Consider the following 19,803-nt stretch of genomic DNA (forward strand, 5'->3'; position numbering starts at 1 on the left):
AGGATATTTGATCCATGTGAAAAATGTTTATGATAGATTCTTGTTGACCAAGCTGTGTTTGGAGTGGATTCATTACCTATTGGTCTTTCTAAAATACAGTCATGGCTTTCGAACCTGCCAACGTGTCTGTGTGATGGAAAGGCAAATCACTTTTTATTGTTCTGTAAATTCTATAGTGATATCAGATCCACTACATTATGCCCGCATGTTCTTGTTAGAAGGCATCAAACAAAATCAGGAGGCCTTTATTTATTTATTTTTAAATTAACAAATATGTATACTTGCTGTGTTATACTTAAGTATATTAAGAAGACCATCCATGGAAACAAGTCATTAACTTATTTAGATGGCTTGAGGTATGAAGACATTTTTAATGGCAACTGTTTTTTTTATAACTTTTACCTTTATTTATGTTAATTAAATCATGTCTGGATTATTCTTCTCTGCTATGTAAGATGACTTATCAATTGAGGTGATAGTTTTAAATGATATATCTACTTGTGATTATTGTATTAGAGAATGTAATTTTGAAATGTTCTAAAAAGTGTATTGTCAATTTTGTATATATTTGAAATTGTTTGATGATATGATATTTATGTATTTCATGTTCCTTTATGGGTTTGAACACAAATCCGAAGATATTTTTAATTTGATTTGGGTTGACCCTACTTCAACTCACGGCTCAAGCACATCATCTGAACTTTTGTTAGTCATATTTTTATTAGATTTGTGGAAGTTGTTAGATTAATATTCCCAGTACAGCCATGAATAAGCCACTTGTCATAGTGTGCAATATTCACATTATACATATAATAGTTTGATATTTGTTTATCTTGAAGTTGCAATCCTATTAAACTTCAAAACTATGATTAAAACTTTAGTAAGCACACCCTCTTTAGCTTGAAAATGAAAACTCTACAATTTAACACACCCTTCCTTGATTTCTCCTAACCATGCTACCAAAGATAAGGTGCCATTAGAAGTAACTGTAACTACTGTTTATGCTTCATCTTATTATGTGCCATGTTCCATGTTTCTTAGGGCTACAAGAACAATGAAGCAGTTTAGTTACATGTAGCCCTCTATAAAATAAATAAAGTAAGTATTGGTGTGTAGACAAAATATTCGTAAAAAAATACCATGTGGACAAAATATTGTGTCAAGAATATTGATGACAAAAATATCATGAAGGTATGTTTCTATAGGTAAGAAAAGTTTTATTATATATAACTCCACATATATGTACCTTGGTGATAGATATATATATAAATTCAAGGTACGTCGATGTGGAGTTAAGAATAGTAAATCTACTCTTACCTATTTGCACCTATCTTTCTCGATATTTTGGTCCTCAATATTATTGACACAATATTCTGTACGCACAATATTTGTATTTTTGATATTCTGTGTGAGTCTCGTAAATATTGTCACTCTGCTTGGCCGCTGGTGACTATGCATGTCCGTCTTTGCCGAATTTTACGGCTTAAGACCAGAAACTGTATATTGATATAATAATACACAAACCGGGGGACTTCTCTGCTTTTGTGTAACTTGGAGGTCATGAGTCCTAGAGCAACCCCTAGCCTATATTAAAATACTGGTACAAATGAGGTGCAGTGCACCTATCTGTACCCCCATGTCACTGCATCTGCTACACTGTGGTAACTTACGGATCTCAAAGCCACTCCTGCTCTTCTTTCCTTCTTTCCTACTCTCCTCTCATTGCCTTTATCCATTTAATGCTGCTCTTTCTAACCTCCTCCTCGGTGTTTCTCTTCACATTCTTCTGTCTCTCACTCATCTTCTTCACCTCCCTCTCTCCTCTTCTTTTTTCTGGTTCATTTATCCTCCTATTCCCTTGATCATTTTGCTCATCCTTATCTCCTTTCTCTTTTACACTAAATTTTATTTCCTTCAGCTTTTCCTGCTCTCATTCCCTTTTTACCATCTCCTTTTCTTTGAGTCCTTTCCTCTCTCTTTCTTTATTGCTCCCTTATACTTTATTAACTCATCCTCTTTATCCATTTAATGATGTCCTTTCAATGCCCTTCCTAAGTCTTTAACTTCACACTCTTCTGTTTCTCACTCATCCTCACTGCCTTGTTTCCTCCTCTTCTTATTTTTGTTATTTTTTCTTCCTACTTCCTTGACATATTTGCTCATCCTTATCTCCTTTCTCTTTTTTGCTCAATTTTATTTCCTTCTCCCATTTTGTCAACTTTTCCTGCTCTTATCCCCTTTTTTTACCTTCTCCGTTTTAGGTCGACCTTGGCAGCACACAGCGCTGTCTGCAAGCCATGTTGTTTTCGATATGGGCTTTTAATCATGCCCACTCTTGCCATTCGTTCTTTGTTGCGCTAGTTTTAAATGCTTCACTTTTATTGGTGCATTGTGCTAAACGTCCCTCCTTTTGTGTGCTAAGTTCACCCCCCAGGGAATTTCACTAAGAGAAACTTTTTGTTGACCATCACCCTGCTTCATGCTTCCTCCTGTTACAGTGTGTGGTTTCGGTTTTGCCTTTAACTCCAGCCGTGATCCTTTCTCCTCATGGCTCAGCGACATGCTTCATGTTCATATATATTGCAGAACAGCGCCTCAGTGAAACATCCCTTTGGTATTCTCAGCCAGTGTGAAGGACACCTCAGTGGCTTAATGATTCATTTAAGAAGGATTTTTTTATGATGTGCTCAGCTTGATTTGCGCCCAGGATATTCTAATTGGGTTTGAGTGTGAAGGCACTCGTGTCAGTGATGGCAAACTAACGTTGGCGCTTTCCCTAAAAGAATAACATGACAAAGAGCTGAACTGGGCCGGGAAAAGTTGTCCCATCGTTACACATGCTCCCCCAAATCCTTCCATAATTGCACTGCAGAGCAATAATCTTTCTGCTGGCATTTGAGCTCCCTTTTGCTGCTGCCTGCATTCTATTAAAAAAATACATTCAGAACACTTGGAGGAACGAAGGTAACGACAGCGCTGAGACTGCCTCATTCATGCATATTTTCATACCACCTCCCCTTCCACCCTTGCTTTGTGCTCAATTCTTTGTTTTTCTTTTTTATACCCTCTTCCAAGTAATATCCATTCTGGAAGGATTGAGCATGTTCCTGAGTGCTGTGCTTCCCTGCACAGCAGCGCTTCGCTGCTCTCAAAGAGGGTGTATGCAGGGAGAGCTGCAGGGTGCAGAGGCAGACATCCTGCGACCCTTCCCCACTTAGGCTTTTAGCCTACAGTACTTTAGTATTGAGCCCATACTGATGATCGAGAAAGCCAACTATTAGTGCCAGAATGCAACACTGTTCTGGCTAATAAGTCAGAACTGGTTTACCATCACCCATAACATAGGAGCTGTGGGCAGGTGGGAAGGGGAGTGTTTGGGGTATTTCTGGGGTTCCCGGTTTAATAGTATTTGTGTTTTTTAACATTTACGTCAGTGTTTAGCCGTAGTTTTATTTTGGCTGACCTATTGGTATTTATCTATTATATTGTGTGTATTGACAATAAATGTAGTTGTTAAATGGTGTATTTCCACATTTAACTAATGAACATGCACTCGTACTTTGAAACCTACATGTTTTAGCAAATTAATTAGGAAGAAGGTAAATGGAAATGCTTTAGTTATATGCAGGGCCACTGGAATTATGTAGCAGAGAGGACCAAGTTATGAGGCAGGGTTGACCAATTTATGTGGCAAGGAAGATTGAGTTATGCATTTACAACGGCAATAGCTCAAACTCAAGAACATGTAAGACCTATTGAATTGCAAATGCTTGTCTTTGATTCCTTTCCTCTCTCTTCTTTATTGCTCCTTGCCCTCTACTAACGCTGAACCCCACCTCCTGAAAAGTAAACACAGCCAAGCCCCTGGCATGTAATGTGCCAAAAAAACATCTGAACAGGAATCCTCTAAAATACCATCAGTTGGTGCAGACTGACAGCCCCCGCCTCCCACCTCTGAGCTCAAGTGCATTGTATCGGCCGCATCAAAGGTAGCTAGACCCTGCTTCTCTGGGGGAGAGGAATGTATTATGGTTGTGTATGTCATCCTTTATAGATGAGTGTTTCTTAAACTTTCTAATCCTTGAACCAAAAGAAGAATATATTCTTTCTGGTATAACATTGATAAATACACAAGAGGTGTAGACCAACTGGTCTGAATTATCATTGGTTGTTTTCAAGGCATGTCATTTGGTTGTTTTCATTCTCCAGTGAGTTATTATTGGCTGACTTTAGCAACAGTATGAGCTTTTTGCTGGTTACAGGACTTAATGAACATAGAGGTGTGTGTGTGGTGCCAATAGTCGAAAAGTAATGGTCTGATGCATTATTTATCTTTTCTGTAAGAAAAGCTGTGGTATGTTTTGAGTACCTACCTCTACTCCATTTCTGCCTCAAGAAGTCATGTACTTCAAAACTCAACGTTCGTGTTCCTTGTTCGAAAGTATGCACGCATAACATTTTATGTTAGACACAGGATCTGGGACATGACTGACTAAACAGATGCAGGGACCCACAATATGAAAAGCAAGTCTCAGCGTATATGCTTTCTCTTCTTTCAGCCCTGGATCCTTGCTCTGCCTACATCAGCCTAAATGAGCCCTGGAGGAACACCGACCACCACTTCAACGAGACTCGGGACAAACCTATGTGCGACAATCACCTCGATGGGGAGTGGTATCGCTTCACCGGCATGGCTGGGGACGCCATGCCTACCTTTTGTATCCCGGAAAACCATTGCGGCACTCATGCCCCGATATGGCTGAACGGGAGCCACCCGAGTGAATCTGATGGCATTGTCCAGAGGCATGCTTGTGCCAGTTTCAATGAGAACTGCTGCCTGTGGAACACCACTGTGGACATCAAAGCCTGCCCGGGCGGGTACTACGTGTACCGTCTCATGAAACCACGAGTCTGCTTCCATGCTTACTGTGGACGTAAGTAATCAGGGATCTGTTTTATTTTTCTCTATTTATTTGTTAAAAAGAAATGGCTCCTCGCAAAATATGCTGAGAATTTGTACAGTTAAAAAAGAAAAGACTAAAGTAATATAATAGCTTTTCAGATAAGGAAAGGTTTGATATTTGAAAGAAATGTACAATTATTAACAAACGTGTTTTCGTGAGTTTTGATGTTGCTTAAGAGTCGAGTATAAGAACATTTATGAGACTTATAGTTTGTAAGGATCGGTGTTCAATATGAATCGAGCTTAAATAACATGACTGGGAAAAATAAAAATACAAAATCCCACTCTTCCCGGGAGTTTAAACCCACTAGTGCATGAAAGCGATTATTTTTGCATATTGCAAGATTCACCAATTTTGAATTAATATACAATCTTCACACATCGGATTCCCATCTAACTTTTTCTTACAGCTTGGCTTCACCTAATTTCAGAAAATTACAATTAAAATTCAACCTTTTGATTTTTTCAAAAGTGGTAAAGATACTAAGTAAAAGTGCCATTGTCTATCTTCTCTAACTTTAGTTTCATACTGGCAATATCGGTTTGATTCAAGGATTTGGCTTTAGATATTGCCAAGGCCTCCAAGTACATATGAAGTAGATGGGTGAAAGAATTCTTTAGAGTGACATCAGTTAAAAATTCAGACCAAATAATATTTTGTAGAACAGAGGATGGAACTTGAGACAGATGATAAAAAGAGGGTACCACCTGAGAGAGCACACGGTATTCCAACAAAGTTAAACCAAGCTTGCGCTGCCTTTACCCAGTCGGGGTGTACCATCACAAATGGGAATGATAGCCTGTCTGCTGTATTACAAGCACCCTAGGATATAATGTACTTGTAATATGGAGGATGGGATGTCAGTCAAGTTTGTGACGAAGTGCCCATTCCACCAAACTCTAATTCAGGCCCAAAGACTCCCAGGGCCAGATTTATGGAAAAGTGGCGCAGTGCGGTGCTGCGCCAAAATTGGCAGTGCAGCGCTGTCTCACTTTAGAAACTCAGGGATGCGCCCCATTTAAGGGAATACGGCGCACCCCTGTGTTATCGCTTGTGCTGGTGCTAAATTTAGCTGCCAACGCAGGCATCCTTGCGCCATCGTGCAAGGATGTCTACATTGAGGGGTGTGATTGTTTATGTGCGGGAAGGTGCCCCTTCATGCACATTAACAATCACTAATGGCGCTTTGGCAATTCTGTGTGTGCTGCACAATGCAGCACACACAGAAGTGCCAAGGCGTCATATTCAAATTATTGTTTATATGCCGGAAGGGACACCTTCCAACACATAAACAATCATTTCTGGCATTTTGCTGTTTCTATGCGTGCTAAAGAATGCAGCACACCTAGAAAAAAGCAAAAAACAAGGAGGAATAAAATAATTCCTCCTTGTTGTGCCCTGCTAACTACGCCCCTGAGGGTGGTGTTAGATTTTGGTGCTCCCTCAGGTTTACGTACTTTCATAAATTTGAGGCAGCGTCAAAATGCAATGGGTGTTGCAGTGGCACGCCCATAGCAACACCCATTGCAAGCCCCTTCCACGCACAGTGCTGCGCAGGAAGGGGCCATATCTACAAGGTGACGTTAAGCCACAAAAAGTGCCTTAATGCCACCTTGTAAATACGGCGCAGTGCTTAGTGCCACAGGAGTGTCATGAAAAGTGAAGCTCCTGTGGCGCTAGGGGCCTATAAATACACCTCTCAATGGTAAAGTAATGTTTCACTTGCCCAAAGCTTCAAAAATTTGAATTGGGCTAAACAACAGAGCTACTTTTTTTGATTGCAATTGTAGATGAAGTGTCCACCATAGATTAATGAAGGCTATTACACTGAACTAGGGACAGCTATTTACAATTTCAGGATGACTACCATCGATGGTCCAGTGGCAGGGAGCCGCCAGCTCCCAGGCACCCATTGTCATGATTTTAGTTTCTTTCTTTAGCCACAAGATTATGGATGCTAGACTAGGTAGCTAGCCAAAACGATGAGCTGGTGACTACGGGAATGAGATTGATCAATGCAAAGTCATCTGCATATATCTCTGTAGATAATTTTAGCAACCGTAATTTGAAGGCAAAAGAGATTGAAAGTTTTTAACAAATCTTGGACACACCAATATAGATAATGAAAATAAAAGAGAGAGTGAGGATTCTGTTTTAGGACATTGCTAACAGGAATTCTGCCTGTTAGTTCTAAGCCAGTCCTATTCATAACAAGTAATCAGTTGTTGGAGTGTAGGTGTACTATTACTTGCAGTATAGTTTGGTATATTTCGATTTTTGCATTTTTGCCATAGTTCAGGTCGGCCAACATGCTTTGCACATACTTTTCAGTCAAAAGTTGCATACAAAAGATATTATCAATTGTTGATCAAAAAGCTTGAAATCCAACATACTCAAATGGCAGTTGCTGAATTTCAACGATTGGCAAATACATTCCGTGTCATATCCAACAAGGTAATGGGGCAATAGTTTAAGAAGTTGGTCCTGTCCCTTTGTTATGCAGATTACATATAAGACTACTTTTCCACGAGTCAGGTATTTGGTTAGAAACAATACAATAAGTCAAAATGTGTTCTAACAACAGGGCCCAAATGACTTATGCTTATTTAGGAACCATAAATCGGAATTCATCAAGATCCTGGGCCTTGGAGCTATTCATAGTTTTATAAGATTGGCAATCATATTTATAGTTATTGTTTCTCAGACAGAAATTCCTCATATTTTTGACAATTAATAACTTAACTCCCCTTTTGCAGAGTATGCAAAGTTTTGTGGATATTAGTCAATGAAGTGCAAAGAAAAATGAGTGTCCCAAAACGTGCTCAATGCATTTTCCATAGACTTTGTACTCATGCATAGCGTGAAAATGGATAAAGAGATTTGAATGAAATTTGGCAGGATTACACATTATGGTGAGCAGATGACCCTTTTGGGTACTAAAGGTAAGTATTTTTATTATAAGGCATTTTCACTTTGTGATATCTGTAGTCACTGTACTTTCGTTTATTTTGAGGAAGTACGGCGGTACATAAAAATAACAAGTCATCATGTGATTGGCTAATGACTGCCTTTACAAAAGTTAAACGTAGTCATGTTGTTTTTAGGCACACTTTGGCTGTGTTCTGTCTTATGGCGTCAGACACAGGTATTAGGTTTGATATTTATTCTCCTACCTATAACTACTGTAGTAAAGAGGTAATAGGTAGGGAAAAAGATTTGTACGTTTCTGTATTTTTTTAAAACTGTGCCGAGTACTTCAGTACTGCCTTGTGGGTACCGCAGTACATAAATAAATAAAAAAATATATATATGTTTGATATACACACCAATACACTATATTTTACAAATATAGGGTACTACGGTATATTCTCAATTTTTAACATATTTAAATATGCACAAAAAAGTCAACAGAGTGCAGCAGTAATACCTACAAATTACCATGCTACTTAAAAAAATATAGTCTTAAGCTCCTGAAAAAATTTATAGAAATGTATTCATAATTTTCTCTACCTAATACCACTTTAATAAAGTGGTACTAGGAAGTGAACAACAATAAAGCATATCACTTACCTATATCTAAATGCATAATCCAGAATGCAGGGAAATGAAGCACACAGGCAAACTTTGTTAAAAACTACGTGGCTACCTTTTACGTTTGGTAAACACAGACATGAGCCAGTCACATACTGACTTCTCATCCGCATGTACCGTGGTATACTGTGAACTTACTGCGGTATACACAGACTCAAATATAACTAAGATTTTTCAAACTTAGCATTAACACTACTTACACTATTCACATATACCACTAAAAATTACTATTTGCACCTCATAATGTATATTGCTGAGACATTAAATCTACATCTGTTCGCACACTTTCATGCTACATATGTTTCAATTATCACACTGCACTGTATGCCACTTCACTCTGTGCCACTCCACTCTAGGTTATTACACCCTTCTCCACTCCAGGCCACCCTTCACCACTGCACTCTACACCACTCCATTGTAGTTATTACACTCTACACTACTCCATTCTATGACACTCCAGTCTACACCAATCCACAGTACGCCCCTTTACTCTATACTAAGCCACTGTATGCTATTCCACTTGCGCAACTCCACTCAATGACACTACAGCCACTGCTATTGCACTCTATGCCAGTCCACTGTTTGAAATCTCAGAGTACACCACTGCACTACCTGCTATTCGGGTGTACGCCACTCCACTCTACGCCACTCGACTATATGCCACTCTACTGTACGACAATCCACAGTATGCTATTACATTATACACTGCTCCATTCTACTCTACTCCACCCTAAGCCACTCCATTGTACATCAGTACACTCTACGCTGCTACACTTCATGTTATTCCACAGTACGACACTCCACCCTATGCCACTCTACTCTATGCTACTCCACTAAATGCCACTCCATATGACATCACTAAACTGTACGCCAGCAAACTCAACGTTATTCCACTCTACTCCACTACACTGTATGTCACTCTACAGCATGCTAATACACTATACACCACTACAGTCTACCCCAATATCCTGCACCGTGCTACACTTTACAAAACTCCACTTTACAGTATTCCATTCTACAACACTCCCCTGCATGTCATTCCACTCTATGGCACTCCACTGTATGCCATTCCAGTCTATTGCTATTTCACTTTAAGCCACTACACTGTACTTTACTCAACTCTATGCCACTCCACTCTGTGCTACTCCAGTGTATTCCATTCCACTCTATAAAATTTTACTCTAATCTGATCTAATCTATGCCACTCTATGTCACTCCAGTGTACGCTATTCTGCTGCACGCCACTCCACTATATGCTACTCAACTCTATGCCACTGCACTCTATGCTATTCCACTGTACACCACTACACTGTACCTCACTCCCCTCTATGCAGTCAACTCTATGCCACTCCACTCTACTCTACTCTATTCCACTGTATGCCAGTTCATTCTACCCCACTCCATTCTACACCATGGCTTTGTACACCACTCCACTGTACGCTATACCATTGTATGCGACTCCACTGTATGACCCTTCAGTTTATGCCACTACACTTCATATCACTACACTGTGTGCTATTTTACTCTCCACATTCCACTGTACACAACTCCACTGTACAAGACTCCAGTCTATGCTATCCCACTCTATGCCACTCCACTGTACACCACATTACTATATGGTATTCCTTTGTACGCCACTCCACTCTACTCCACTCTACTCTACCCCACTCCACTCTACACCACTCTACCCTGTGCCACTTCACTCTATGTCACTCCACTCTATGCCACTGCAGTCTACACCACTCCACTATACGCTATTCTATTATACCCCACTCTACTGTAAGCCACTCCACTGCATGCCACTCCACTACACCCGTTCCACTCTATGCCACTCCCCTACACTACTCCATTTTATTCTCTTTGTATCTATGCCACTTTTCTCTACGACACTCCACTGTACAACACTCCACTGTACGCAACTACACTGCACGTCATTACACTGGACGATGATCCCCTCTACCCTATTCCACTGTACACAGCTCCACTGTGCAAGACTCCAGTGTATGCTATTCCACTCTGTGCTACTCCACTCCTCTTCATACCACTCTACTGTGCGCCCCTCTACTATACGCTGTTCCTTTATACCCCACTCCACTCTATGCCTCCACACTCTACATGACTCTACTCTATCCCACTCCACTCTGCACCACTCCCCTCTACAGCACTCCACTCCACGCCACTCCCCTCTACACAACTCCACAGTAGGCTATTCCACTATGTGCCACTCCACTATAAGCCACTCCAGTGTACGCCACTCCAATATACGCTATTCCACTCTATGCCAGTCCACTCCTCGCCACTCCACTTTATGCTATTCCACTCTATGCCACTCCACTGTACACTACTCCACTATACAGTATATGTCCCTACACCACTCCACTCTACGACACTCCACTCAACACAATTCTACTATATGCCCCTGTAATGTACCTCACTCCATTACTCCACTGTACTCTTCTCCACTCTATGCCACTGCACTGCATGCTGTTCCACTGTACCGTATTTCACTCTACCACACTCCATTGCTCACAACTTCGCCACTCCACTGTATGCTATTCTACTAAACACCACTCCACAGTACATCACTAAACTCCACAAAACCTCACAGTATGCTATTCCACTGTACACTACTGTACACCACTCTACCCTGCACCACTTCACTGTACCCCACTCCACTCTACACCACTTCAGTATACATTGTTCCACTGTAAACAACTATACTGTACACAACTCAACTCTATGCTATTCGACTTTATGCCACTCCACTCTACCCTACTACACTGTATGGCACTCCACTAGACTCTATTCACTCTATGACACTCCAATCTATGTTCTTCTACTGTATGCCACTACACTGTACCTCACTCTAGTGTACGCCACTCCACTTCATGCCACTGCACTCTATGGCACTCCTTTCTACCACACTCCATTCTACACTACTTCATTCTTTGCCACTCCACTATATGCCAGTCCATTGTATACCACTCAACTCTATGCTACTCCACTCTACAACTCTCCACTGTATCCTATTCCACACTATGTCACTCCAATGTACACCAATCCACTCCACGCCACTCTACTGTACCCCACTCCACTGTATGCCACTCCACTATACAGGATTGGACTGTATGCAACTATACTCTACACCACTCAGCGCTACACTATTTGAATCTATGCCACTCCACTCTTCCCCCTCCACTGTTTGCCACTCCACTGTTTGTTATTCCATTGTATGCTACTCCACTGAATGCCGCTTCACTGTATGCTACTGCACTCTACGCCACTCCCCTGTATGTTATTCCAATCTACACCACTCTAGTGTATGCCACTACACTGTACGGTACTGCACTGTATGTCACTCCACTATATGCTCATTGAGTGTATGCAAGTCTACCTAAGCTATTCCACTGTGTGCTACTCCACTCTACAGCACTCCTCTGTACAGCACTCCAGTGTATGTTATTCCACTGTACACCACTCCACTCTACCCCACTCAACTCTACGCCACTCCACTCTATGCCACGCCACACTACTCCACTCCCCTGTATGCTACTGCACTTTTTGATATTCTAATGTACGCCACTCCACCCTATGCCACTCCACTGTATGCTAATCCATGCTAATCCACTGTATGCCACTCCACTCTATACCCCTCCATTATACAATATTTCACTTTATGGCCCCAGTTCCACTGTATACTATTCCACTCTACCGCATTCCGCTGTATGTCAATCCAATCAATGACACTCCACTGTACGGAACTCTACTGTACTCTACTTCACTCCACTCAATGCAACTCCGCTCTATGCCACTCCACACTACTCCACTCCCCTATACTCTACTCCACTTTGTGGTATTCCAATTCACGCCACTCCACCCTATGCCACTCCACTGTATGCTAATCCACTGTATGCCACTCCACTCTACACCACTCCGTTATACAAAATTCCACTTTGTGGCCCCAGTTCCGGTGTATACTATTCCACTCTACCCCACTCCGCTGTATGTCAATCCAGTCAATGACACTCCACTGTACGGAACTCTGCTGTACTCCACTTCACTCCACACCACTCTAGTATATACCACTGCACTGTACACCACTTCACTGTATGCTATCTTATTGTAAACCACTCCACTCTGCTCTACAACACTCCACTCTACACTATTTCACTGTATGCCACTTCCCCCAACAGCATTGTATGCCGCTGCATTCTACCACACTGTATGCCACTACATTCAACCATGCACTGTGTCCTGAGAAATGATGGAATTTCCAATGTCATGACTCTTATTATAACTGTTATGAATTCACAAGCTATAAGTTATATAATATGCAAGGGTTAAAGGGATGTTATAGGTTCTAGTTAGGAAATAGAATTTAAAAAACTAGAAATTCACTTAAAATCAAAAGGTTACAGTGACGCTATAATTAGGTTCTGAATTTACTTGCACAAAACCAGAGAAATTCAGCAGTTATAGTTAGAGTTATTTTAAGTAACTATAACTTGTGGCCTAAGGTAATTACAACTCGTGCCCTCACCATGCACTGCTATTTACCCCAGATATTAGAGCACTCATGACAACTTTTATAATGTCAATGAAAAATTGGAAGTCATATTATTGGAGAACACATTTTGCATGGCGATGCACGAGTTATTGTTCCCTTAGGCCTCGAGTGAATTTTGATAAAGTCATGACAGATACTAAGAAAATGCTGAGGTCATGGGGGCGCCTCTCCCTCACTATTCATGGGAGAACTAATATTATAAAGCTGGTGATACTCCCAAAATCTACTTTTATTTGTAATATGATTCTGTTACCTTTTAGAGCATAAGGGCTTAAGAAACTGCAGGGAGTAGTAAGCAGTTTTATTTGATCCTCGAGGAGCATGAGAACTCCCTGGAAAAAACTCTGCAGGAAAAAATCTGAAGGTGGCATAGCTGCCTCAGATTTTCAGCTCTACTATTGGGCCTTTCAAATGAAGAATATAGGATTACTGTTAAGCGAAGGGACCCTGCATCAGAAAGTCCCTTTGTTTCAAGCCATGTTGAAAACTTTGCCATAAGGGGTTAAATACCTCTTGTATAACTCTAGAAATCTCAAGTTTTTCAAAATGGTCAAATTGAAGATTTTGAATGCTGCATGCAGACTTTGGATGCAGATTAGGTGGGTGTTAGGGATACCCTTCTATAGTAGTTTACCCTGATTTGGAATGAACCTGGAACCCCGGAATGTCTGCAGGACAGATTAGCAAGACCTCTGAAGAAAGCTGGATTAAATAGATGGAGCCCGATTATCAAGGATGGCAGGCTTGCATCCTGGGAAGATATGCTTTGGGTTACGAATAACAGCTTATCCAGATTTAAGTACTATAATTTGGCTGGCGGGGCACATGGGTTGTGTCAAGAAGGGGGCGGGAACTTTCAATGAGAAGAAAACTACAAGTGTGTTCCCCCAAAAAAGGGAGGCAGTGAAATAGGAACTTGATGCAAGTAGAAGGCATCAATGGAGTCTTCACCTTTGCTGAGTAGATTTGGACCAGGGACCTGCTGACATTGGAGCTAACACATTTCTGGCAAGGATCTATGTCTACTCTTTGATACTCAGCAAAATATGCCTGATAAAAATGGGGTCTGTAGTTGGCAGTCACTTTGCACCCTGTCCAAGTAGGGACCCTCACTCCAGTCAGTTTAAGGGAGTCACACACCAAAGACCACCCCTCCTCACCTCGTTGGTCGCTTGGCATGAGCAGGCAGGCTTATCTCAGAGGCAATGTGTTAAGTATTTGTATTCACACGCACACACAGTGAAAACACCACAAAGTACTCCACACCAGTTTAGAAAAATAGCCAGTATTTATCAGAGTACAATAAGGCCAAATTGAGAAAAATCCAACACACACATACAAAGATATGAATTTTTAAAGGTTAAAGTGCTTAGGAACACAATAACTCCAACGCAGGGCTATCACAATGGCGTTGACAGAGTTGTTCCCAACAGTCTGATGCCACTCGCGAGGGAGTGTGGCACCATTCACAGAGTCGCACAGACCCCCAAGTGCAGTACCTTTAAAAAAAGATGAAACAAAGACGTTGCACGGAATCGGGGAGGTGAGGCGTTGCTGGAGCCGGTGCGGCATCAGTTCCTTACTGCTGCTGGGGCGGTGAGGGTTGGTTCCTTACTGGAAGGAGGGGAGGTGAGGCGTCAGTTCCTTACGGTTGCAGGGAGATGATGCGGCATCAGTGGTGAGGCATCGGTTCCTTACGATCAGGTGGGGTCAAGAATCAGGTGGGTCAAGAAGCGATGAGGTGATCTCTTGGGGTCATGGTCACACCACAGGGCCTCAGGCGCTATCTGGGAGTTGGGTGTCATGGACGTCGAGATACAGCACTCTGAACTCACATGTCACAGGACCTCAGAGGTGATGCAGCGGCATTGGTCCTGTGGGGTCAGTTTGCACTTCAGCGAGGACCACAGCTTCGGATGCATCTAGCGGCGCAGACTTAAGGAGCGGCGGCGGCGGTTCTAGAGTCATCTTGGGTCGGTGTGCCTGGTTCTTCTTGTTTTTCACCAGATCTCACTTTCAAGGGCCCAGGAATTGGATTTGGCAGCACTTGGCAAGTCAGGACTCTCAGGAAGAAAGCCCAGGTGCTGGCAGATGAAGTATTTGATGTCGCTGAGACTTCTAACAGGAGGCAAGCTCAGTTCAAACCCTTAGAAAACCTTGAAAAGCAGGATGTAGAAAATAAAAGTCCAGTCTTTTCACTCTCTGGGTGGAAGTAGCAGCAGCAGGCCGGCACAGCAAAGCAACAGGCAGAGTGGCAGGTCTTCCTCAAGCATCCAGCTCTTCTCCCTGGCAGAATGTCCTTAGTCCAGAAATGTTCTGAAGTTGTGGGGTCAGCAATCCAATACGTATACTCATTTCTGCCTTTAAAGTAAGCTAACCTTAAAGGAAAGTCTTTGTAGTGCACAAGACCCTTCCTCTCCCTGTCCTGGCCCCAGACACACTCCAGGAGGTTAGAGACTGCTTTGTGTAAGGACAGGCACAACCCTATTCAGGTTCAAGTGCCAGATCTTCCCTCCACGCTAGCCCAGGAAGACTTATCATGATATGCAGGACGCACTTCAGCTCCCTTTGTGTGATTGTCTAGAGCGAATTCACAAACAGTCCAACTGTCATTCTGACCCAGACATGTGTTCAGCTGCCAGACAGAGGCACAGAATGGTTAAGCAAGAAAATGCCCACTTTCTAAAAGTGACATTTTCAAACTTACAATTTAAAAGCCAAGTTTACCAAAAGATGTATTTTTAAATTGTGAGTTCAGAGACCCTAAACTCCAGATCTCCATCTGCTCCCAATGGGAAACTGCACTTATTTCAAAGCAATCCCCATGTTATCCTATGGGAGAAACAGGCCTTTCAATAGTGAAAAAAAACACATTTGGCAGTATTTCACTATCAGGACATGTATAACACACAAGTGTCTGTCCTACCTTTTTAATACACTGCACCCCTGCCCATTGGGGCTGTCTTGGGCTTACCTTTTTTTTTTTTTAAATATCTTCTAATAATTTTGCAAATAAAGATAGTAAGGAACATACATCTGCCAAATGTGAAAAAACAATATACTTCCCCCATTCCCTCCTCCCATGTTCGCCCCCAGCATACAACATGTCATTCCGGGGACATCATAGTCTTTCCAAATAAGAAACCTGAACAGATTTGGTTTGTTGTACATTTATGGAGTAGAGTCTTTGTCAGTATCTAACTCAGAAGTTGCTCGCGAGTGGTCTGAGGGTGTGTCACTTGGATGTTTGAGGCAATCTAACAATATGTCCCATTGTCTTGCCATGTCTCATGACCCACACCCCGTGGCTGCTTCTTGATGTCATATATTTCCCTCTGCCTCTGCCCATTTTATCACTGCGTTCTGCCACCTTTGTATGTGGAGGCCCCCACCGTCCTTCCAATGTATCGTAATTTATCTTTTGGCCAGAATTAATTCTAGGTCAATATATTTATTGGTTGTTTTTTTTGGCAGGAGGGCGGGGAAAATCTCCTAATAGTGCCACCAAGGGAGATAGCCCCAGCCTCCTGTCCGCAACCACAGCCAAATTCCTCTTCCCAGTAGGGCACTATTTTCGGACAGTACCATAGCATGTGCTCTAATCCCGCTGCCGGTTCTGAGCAGCCGGGGCAACCTCCACCTCCGGTACCATACATTTTTGCAATTGTATGGTGGGTAAGATAAGCTCTGTGATAAACATAGAGGTTAATTAATTTAAAGCGAGCATTCCTAGTCACTGAGTATATGTGTGTAGTGATTCTGGTCCATCTCTGCTCGTCTATAGGTGTCTCCAACTCTGTCTGCCATGTCAGACTGAGTTTGTCAAAAGGAATGGATGTGTCTTTATGTAAGGCCCTGTTAATGCTGATATCGCGCCTCTTTCTCCCTCCTGTGAACAGATAATTTGGCATACTTCATGTATAGTTGGTTCGTGAGACCCTAATTTCCATGATCTCTGTATAATCCTAATAATTGCGTTGTATAAAAGAAACATTCCAGGGACATCAAAACGCTCCCTCAGTTCAGCAAAGGTACGTTATTCCACATTATGATACAGGTCCCCAAGTACTGTGATATTATATGTCGCTAATTTCTTGATCCCTGCTAGGGCCCCCACCGGTATACGTATCAGACCTTCTATTGATATTTCCGGTGCATATGGGAGTGCTGTATGTGTGCGCTGCAGACAACACTCCCAACACACTCGCACAATATGCAATACTTGTGGGAGTCACTTTTGTCTCCTTCTTGGATTCAGTAGTAAGCTCAGGAGGGCGTGAGAAGATCCACCTGAGTTATGTTGTGTGTTCCGTTCCGCTTGTTCTTCATATTGAGATCTTGCCAGCCATTGCAGCTGACCTGCCCAATAATATATCTCCATGTTTGATGCAGCTAGTCCCCCCCTCTAAGGTGGGTTTCTGGAGAGTGCCCAATGCCAATCTGTGCCTGCCCGATCCCCATATGAAACTAGTCATCATGGTTTTAATATCTCTGAATGCCGACTTTGGAACAACCAGTGGGAGAGTAGAGAAATTGTTCAACAATCTGGGCAACCTTATCATTTTTATCAGTGCCACTCTCCCCGTGACCGACAGCGGAAGCGTTCTCCAGAACTGTATGTCAATTCTCAATTTCCTTATTGCCCGATGTATATTCCCCTCCAGTAAGTCTTCTGACTTATGGTATATATTGACTCCCAGATAACGAAATGTAGTAGGGGTCCAATTAGGCCATCGAGTGTCTCTGACCCTCGGGCCCCCTCCACCAGGGGGAAGATGGAAGATTTCTGCCAATTTATCCGCAAACCCGATGCACCCCCAAATCGCTCCAACATAGCCATCGCTCCTGGCAGACCAGTTTCCGTGTCCCCTAAGAAAATCAGCATGTCGTCCGCATATAGTGCAATGTGATGTTTTTGCGCTCCCACCCGGAGCCCTTCAAAATAGGTTCCCGATCTTGCCATTCGGGCAATCGGTTCCACCGCAATTGCAAAGAGCAAGGACGAAAGGGGACAACCCTGCCTGGTGCCCCTGCCAGATATGGTTCTGATATAGTCCTGCCTGTACGTACTTGTGCCATAGTATTTGTATAGAGCAGCTTTGTCCAACGGATAAAATCTTGCCCTAGTCCCAATCTCAACATTACCTGCTCCAAGAAATCCCATCTAAGGCTATCAAAAGCCTTTTCAATATCCACTGCAATATTTGCAAGGTTGTGGATGTAGAGTGTAGAATCGAGACCAGTCGTCTTATGTTCTGTTCTGTGCTACGCTAGGGGACAAACCCAGACTGATCTTTATGGATCAGTGTCATCATATAGGGTAGAAGGCGGGTAGCTAGTATTCGGCTAAGTATTTTATAGTCCATTTTAAGCATGGATAAGGGGCGGTAGGAGCGCACATTCCCCGCCGGTCTGCCAGGTTTCAAGAGTGGTATCATGATGGCTTCATTTGTGGACTGAGGTAAAGATCCCCTCTCCTTCGCCTCTGCGTAGAGGGTGCATATGTGTGGAGATAGAAGTTCCAAGTATACACTACAAAACTCCACAGGGAGTCCGTCAGCCCCGGGTACCTTTCCTCTTGCCATATTTTGCACTGCGGCTTTAATATCCGCAATCATGATTGGTTCCGAAAGGGCCAGTCTGTCCTCCTCCCTCAGCCATGGGAGGTCAAGTTCATCTAATCTTTTAATTGGGAGGAGCTCAGAGCCTCCACCGGTGGGGCACATAATTGAGAATAATAGCTAGTAAACTTGGTGTTTATTTCACTCTGCCCATATAGACGACAGCCTGCAGCGTCATCAATCTCCATTACCGAGGCCTGAGATCTCGTGGAGCCGCAAGCCATGCCAACAGAGATCCCGCCTTATCTCCCTCTGCATGCTGGCTAGATAAGTACCTTTTGTAATCAAAACAGCTCAACTGTTCTGTTGCCATTGCAATTTTTTCTTTGACATCTGTGAGAAGGGGGGCTAGGTCTGGGTTATTTGGTTTACGACGTTCAATGTCTCTAAGGGAGTCTTCATATTTTGGGATATCTTGTTCTAAGGTCCTACAAACCCCTATGTTCTCCGCTATACACTTTCCCCTGATGACCGTTTTGAATGTCTCCCACTCAATCACTCTGGAGGACGCAGTTCCCGTGTTATAATCAAAGAAATCCCCTATTGCAGCTGATATCGAGTGTTTGAATGCATCGTCTTCAAGCATTTCTGCTCTGAGACGCCAATATGGTATGCTCGATTTTTCTCTGTGCCAAGCTAATGACAACAACAGGGGATTATGACCTGAGAAAATGCAGCATAGATACTCAGTTGCTTCTACTATGCTCTGTATCAGAGGGGAAACAAGGACATGTAGGTCGTGTAGTGTGGAATGAAAAGAATAGTCTTGGGCTGTTGGGTGGAGGTGCCTCCAACTATCACTAAACCTCTACTGTCGCTGCCATTCAGAGATCAGTCTAGCCATTTTAGTGGTTTGGGAACGCTGCGGGGGGGGTGCGACATGCCTAATTCAGGGTCTGCAATACAGTTAAAGTCTCCCCCTATCGGAGTAGCCCATGTGAAGTAGGGCCCCAGTTCCAGCGAGAGCGCTGTAAGAAAATCTCCCTGTTCCTGGTTGGGTGCATATATGCCCCCTATTGTGATATCTCTACCCTCCAGTCTCCCAGCCACCAAGACATAT

General features: G+C 42.7%; 1 protein-coding gene across 1 annotated transcript in view; it reads left to right on the forward strand.

Annotated features, from left to right (window-relative positions):
- The window catches only part of OIT3 (oncoprotein induced transcript 3), a 501,420-nt gene that overhangs the window by 119,021 nt on the left and 362,596 nt on the right, over positions 1-19,803 (forward strand). Inside the window, exon 2 of the mRNA XM_069242490.1 lies at positions 4,560-4,934. Within this exon, the coding sequence (XP_069098591.1) occupies positions 4,560-4,934 (375 nt within the window). The remainder of the gene's footprint in view (positions 1-4,559; positions 4,935-19,803) is intronic.

Source organism: Pleurodeles waltl, chromosome 6 (assembly GCF_031143425.1).
Source record: "Pleurodeles waltl isolate 20211129_DDA chromosome 6, aPleWal1.hap1.20221129, whole genome shotgun sequence".
Taxonomy (NCBI): Eukaryota; Metazoa; Chordata; class Amphibia; order Caudata; family Salamandridae; genus Pleurodeles; species Pleurodeles waltl.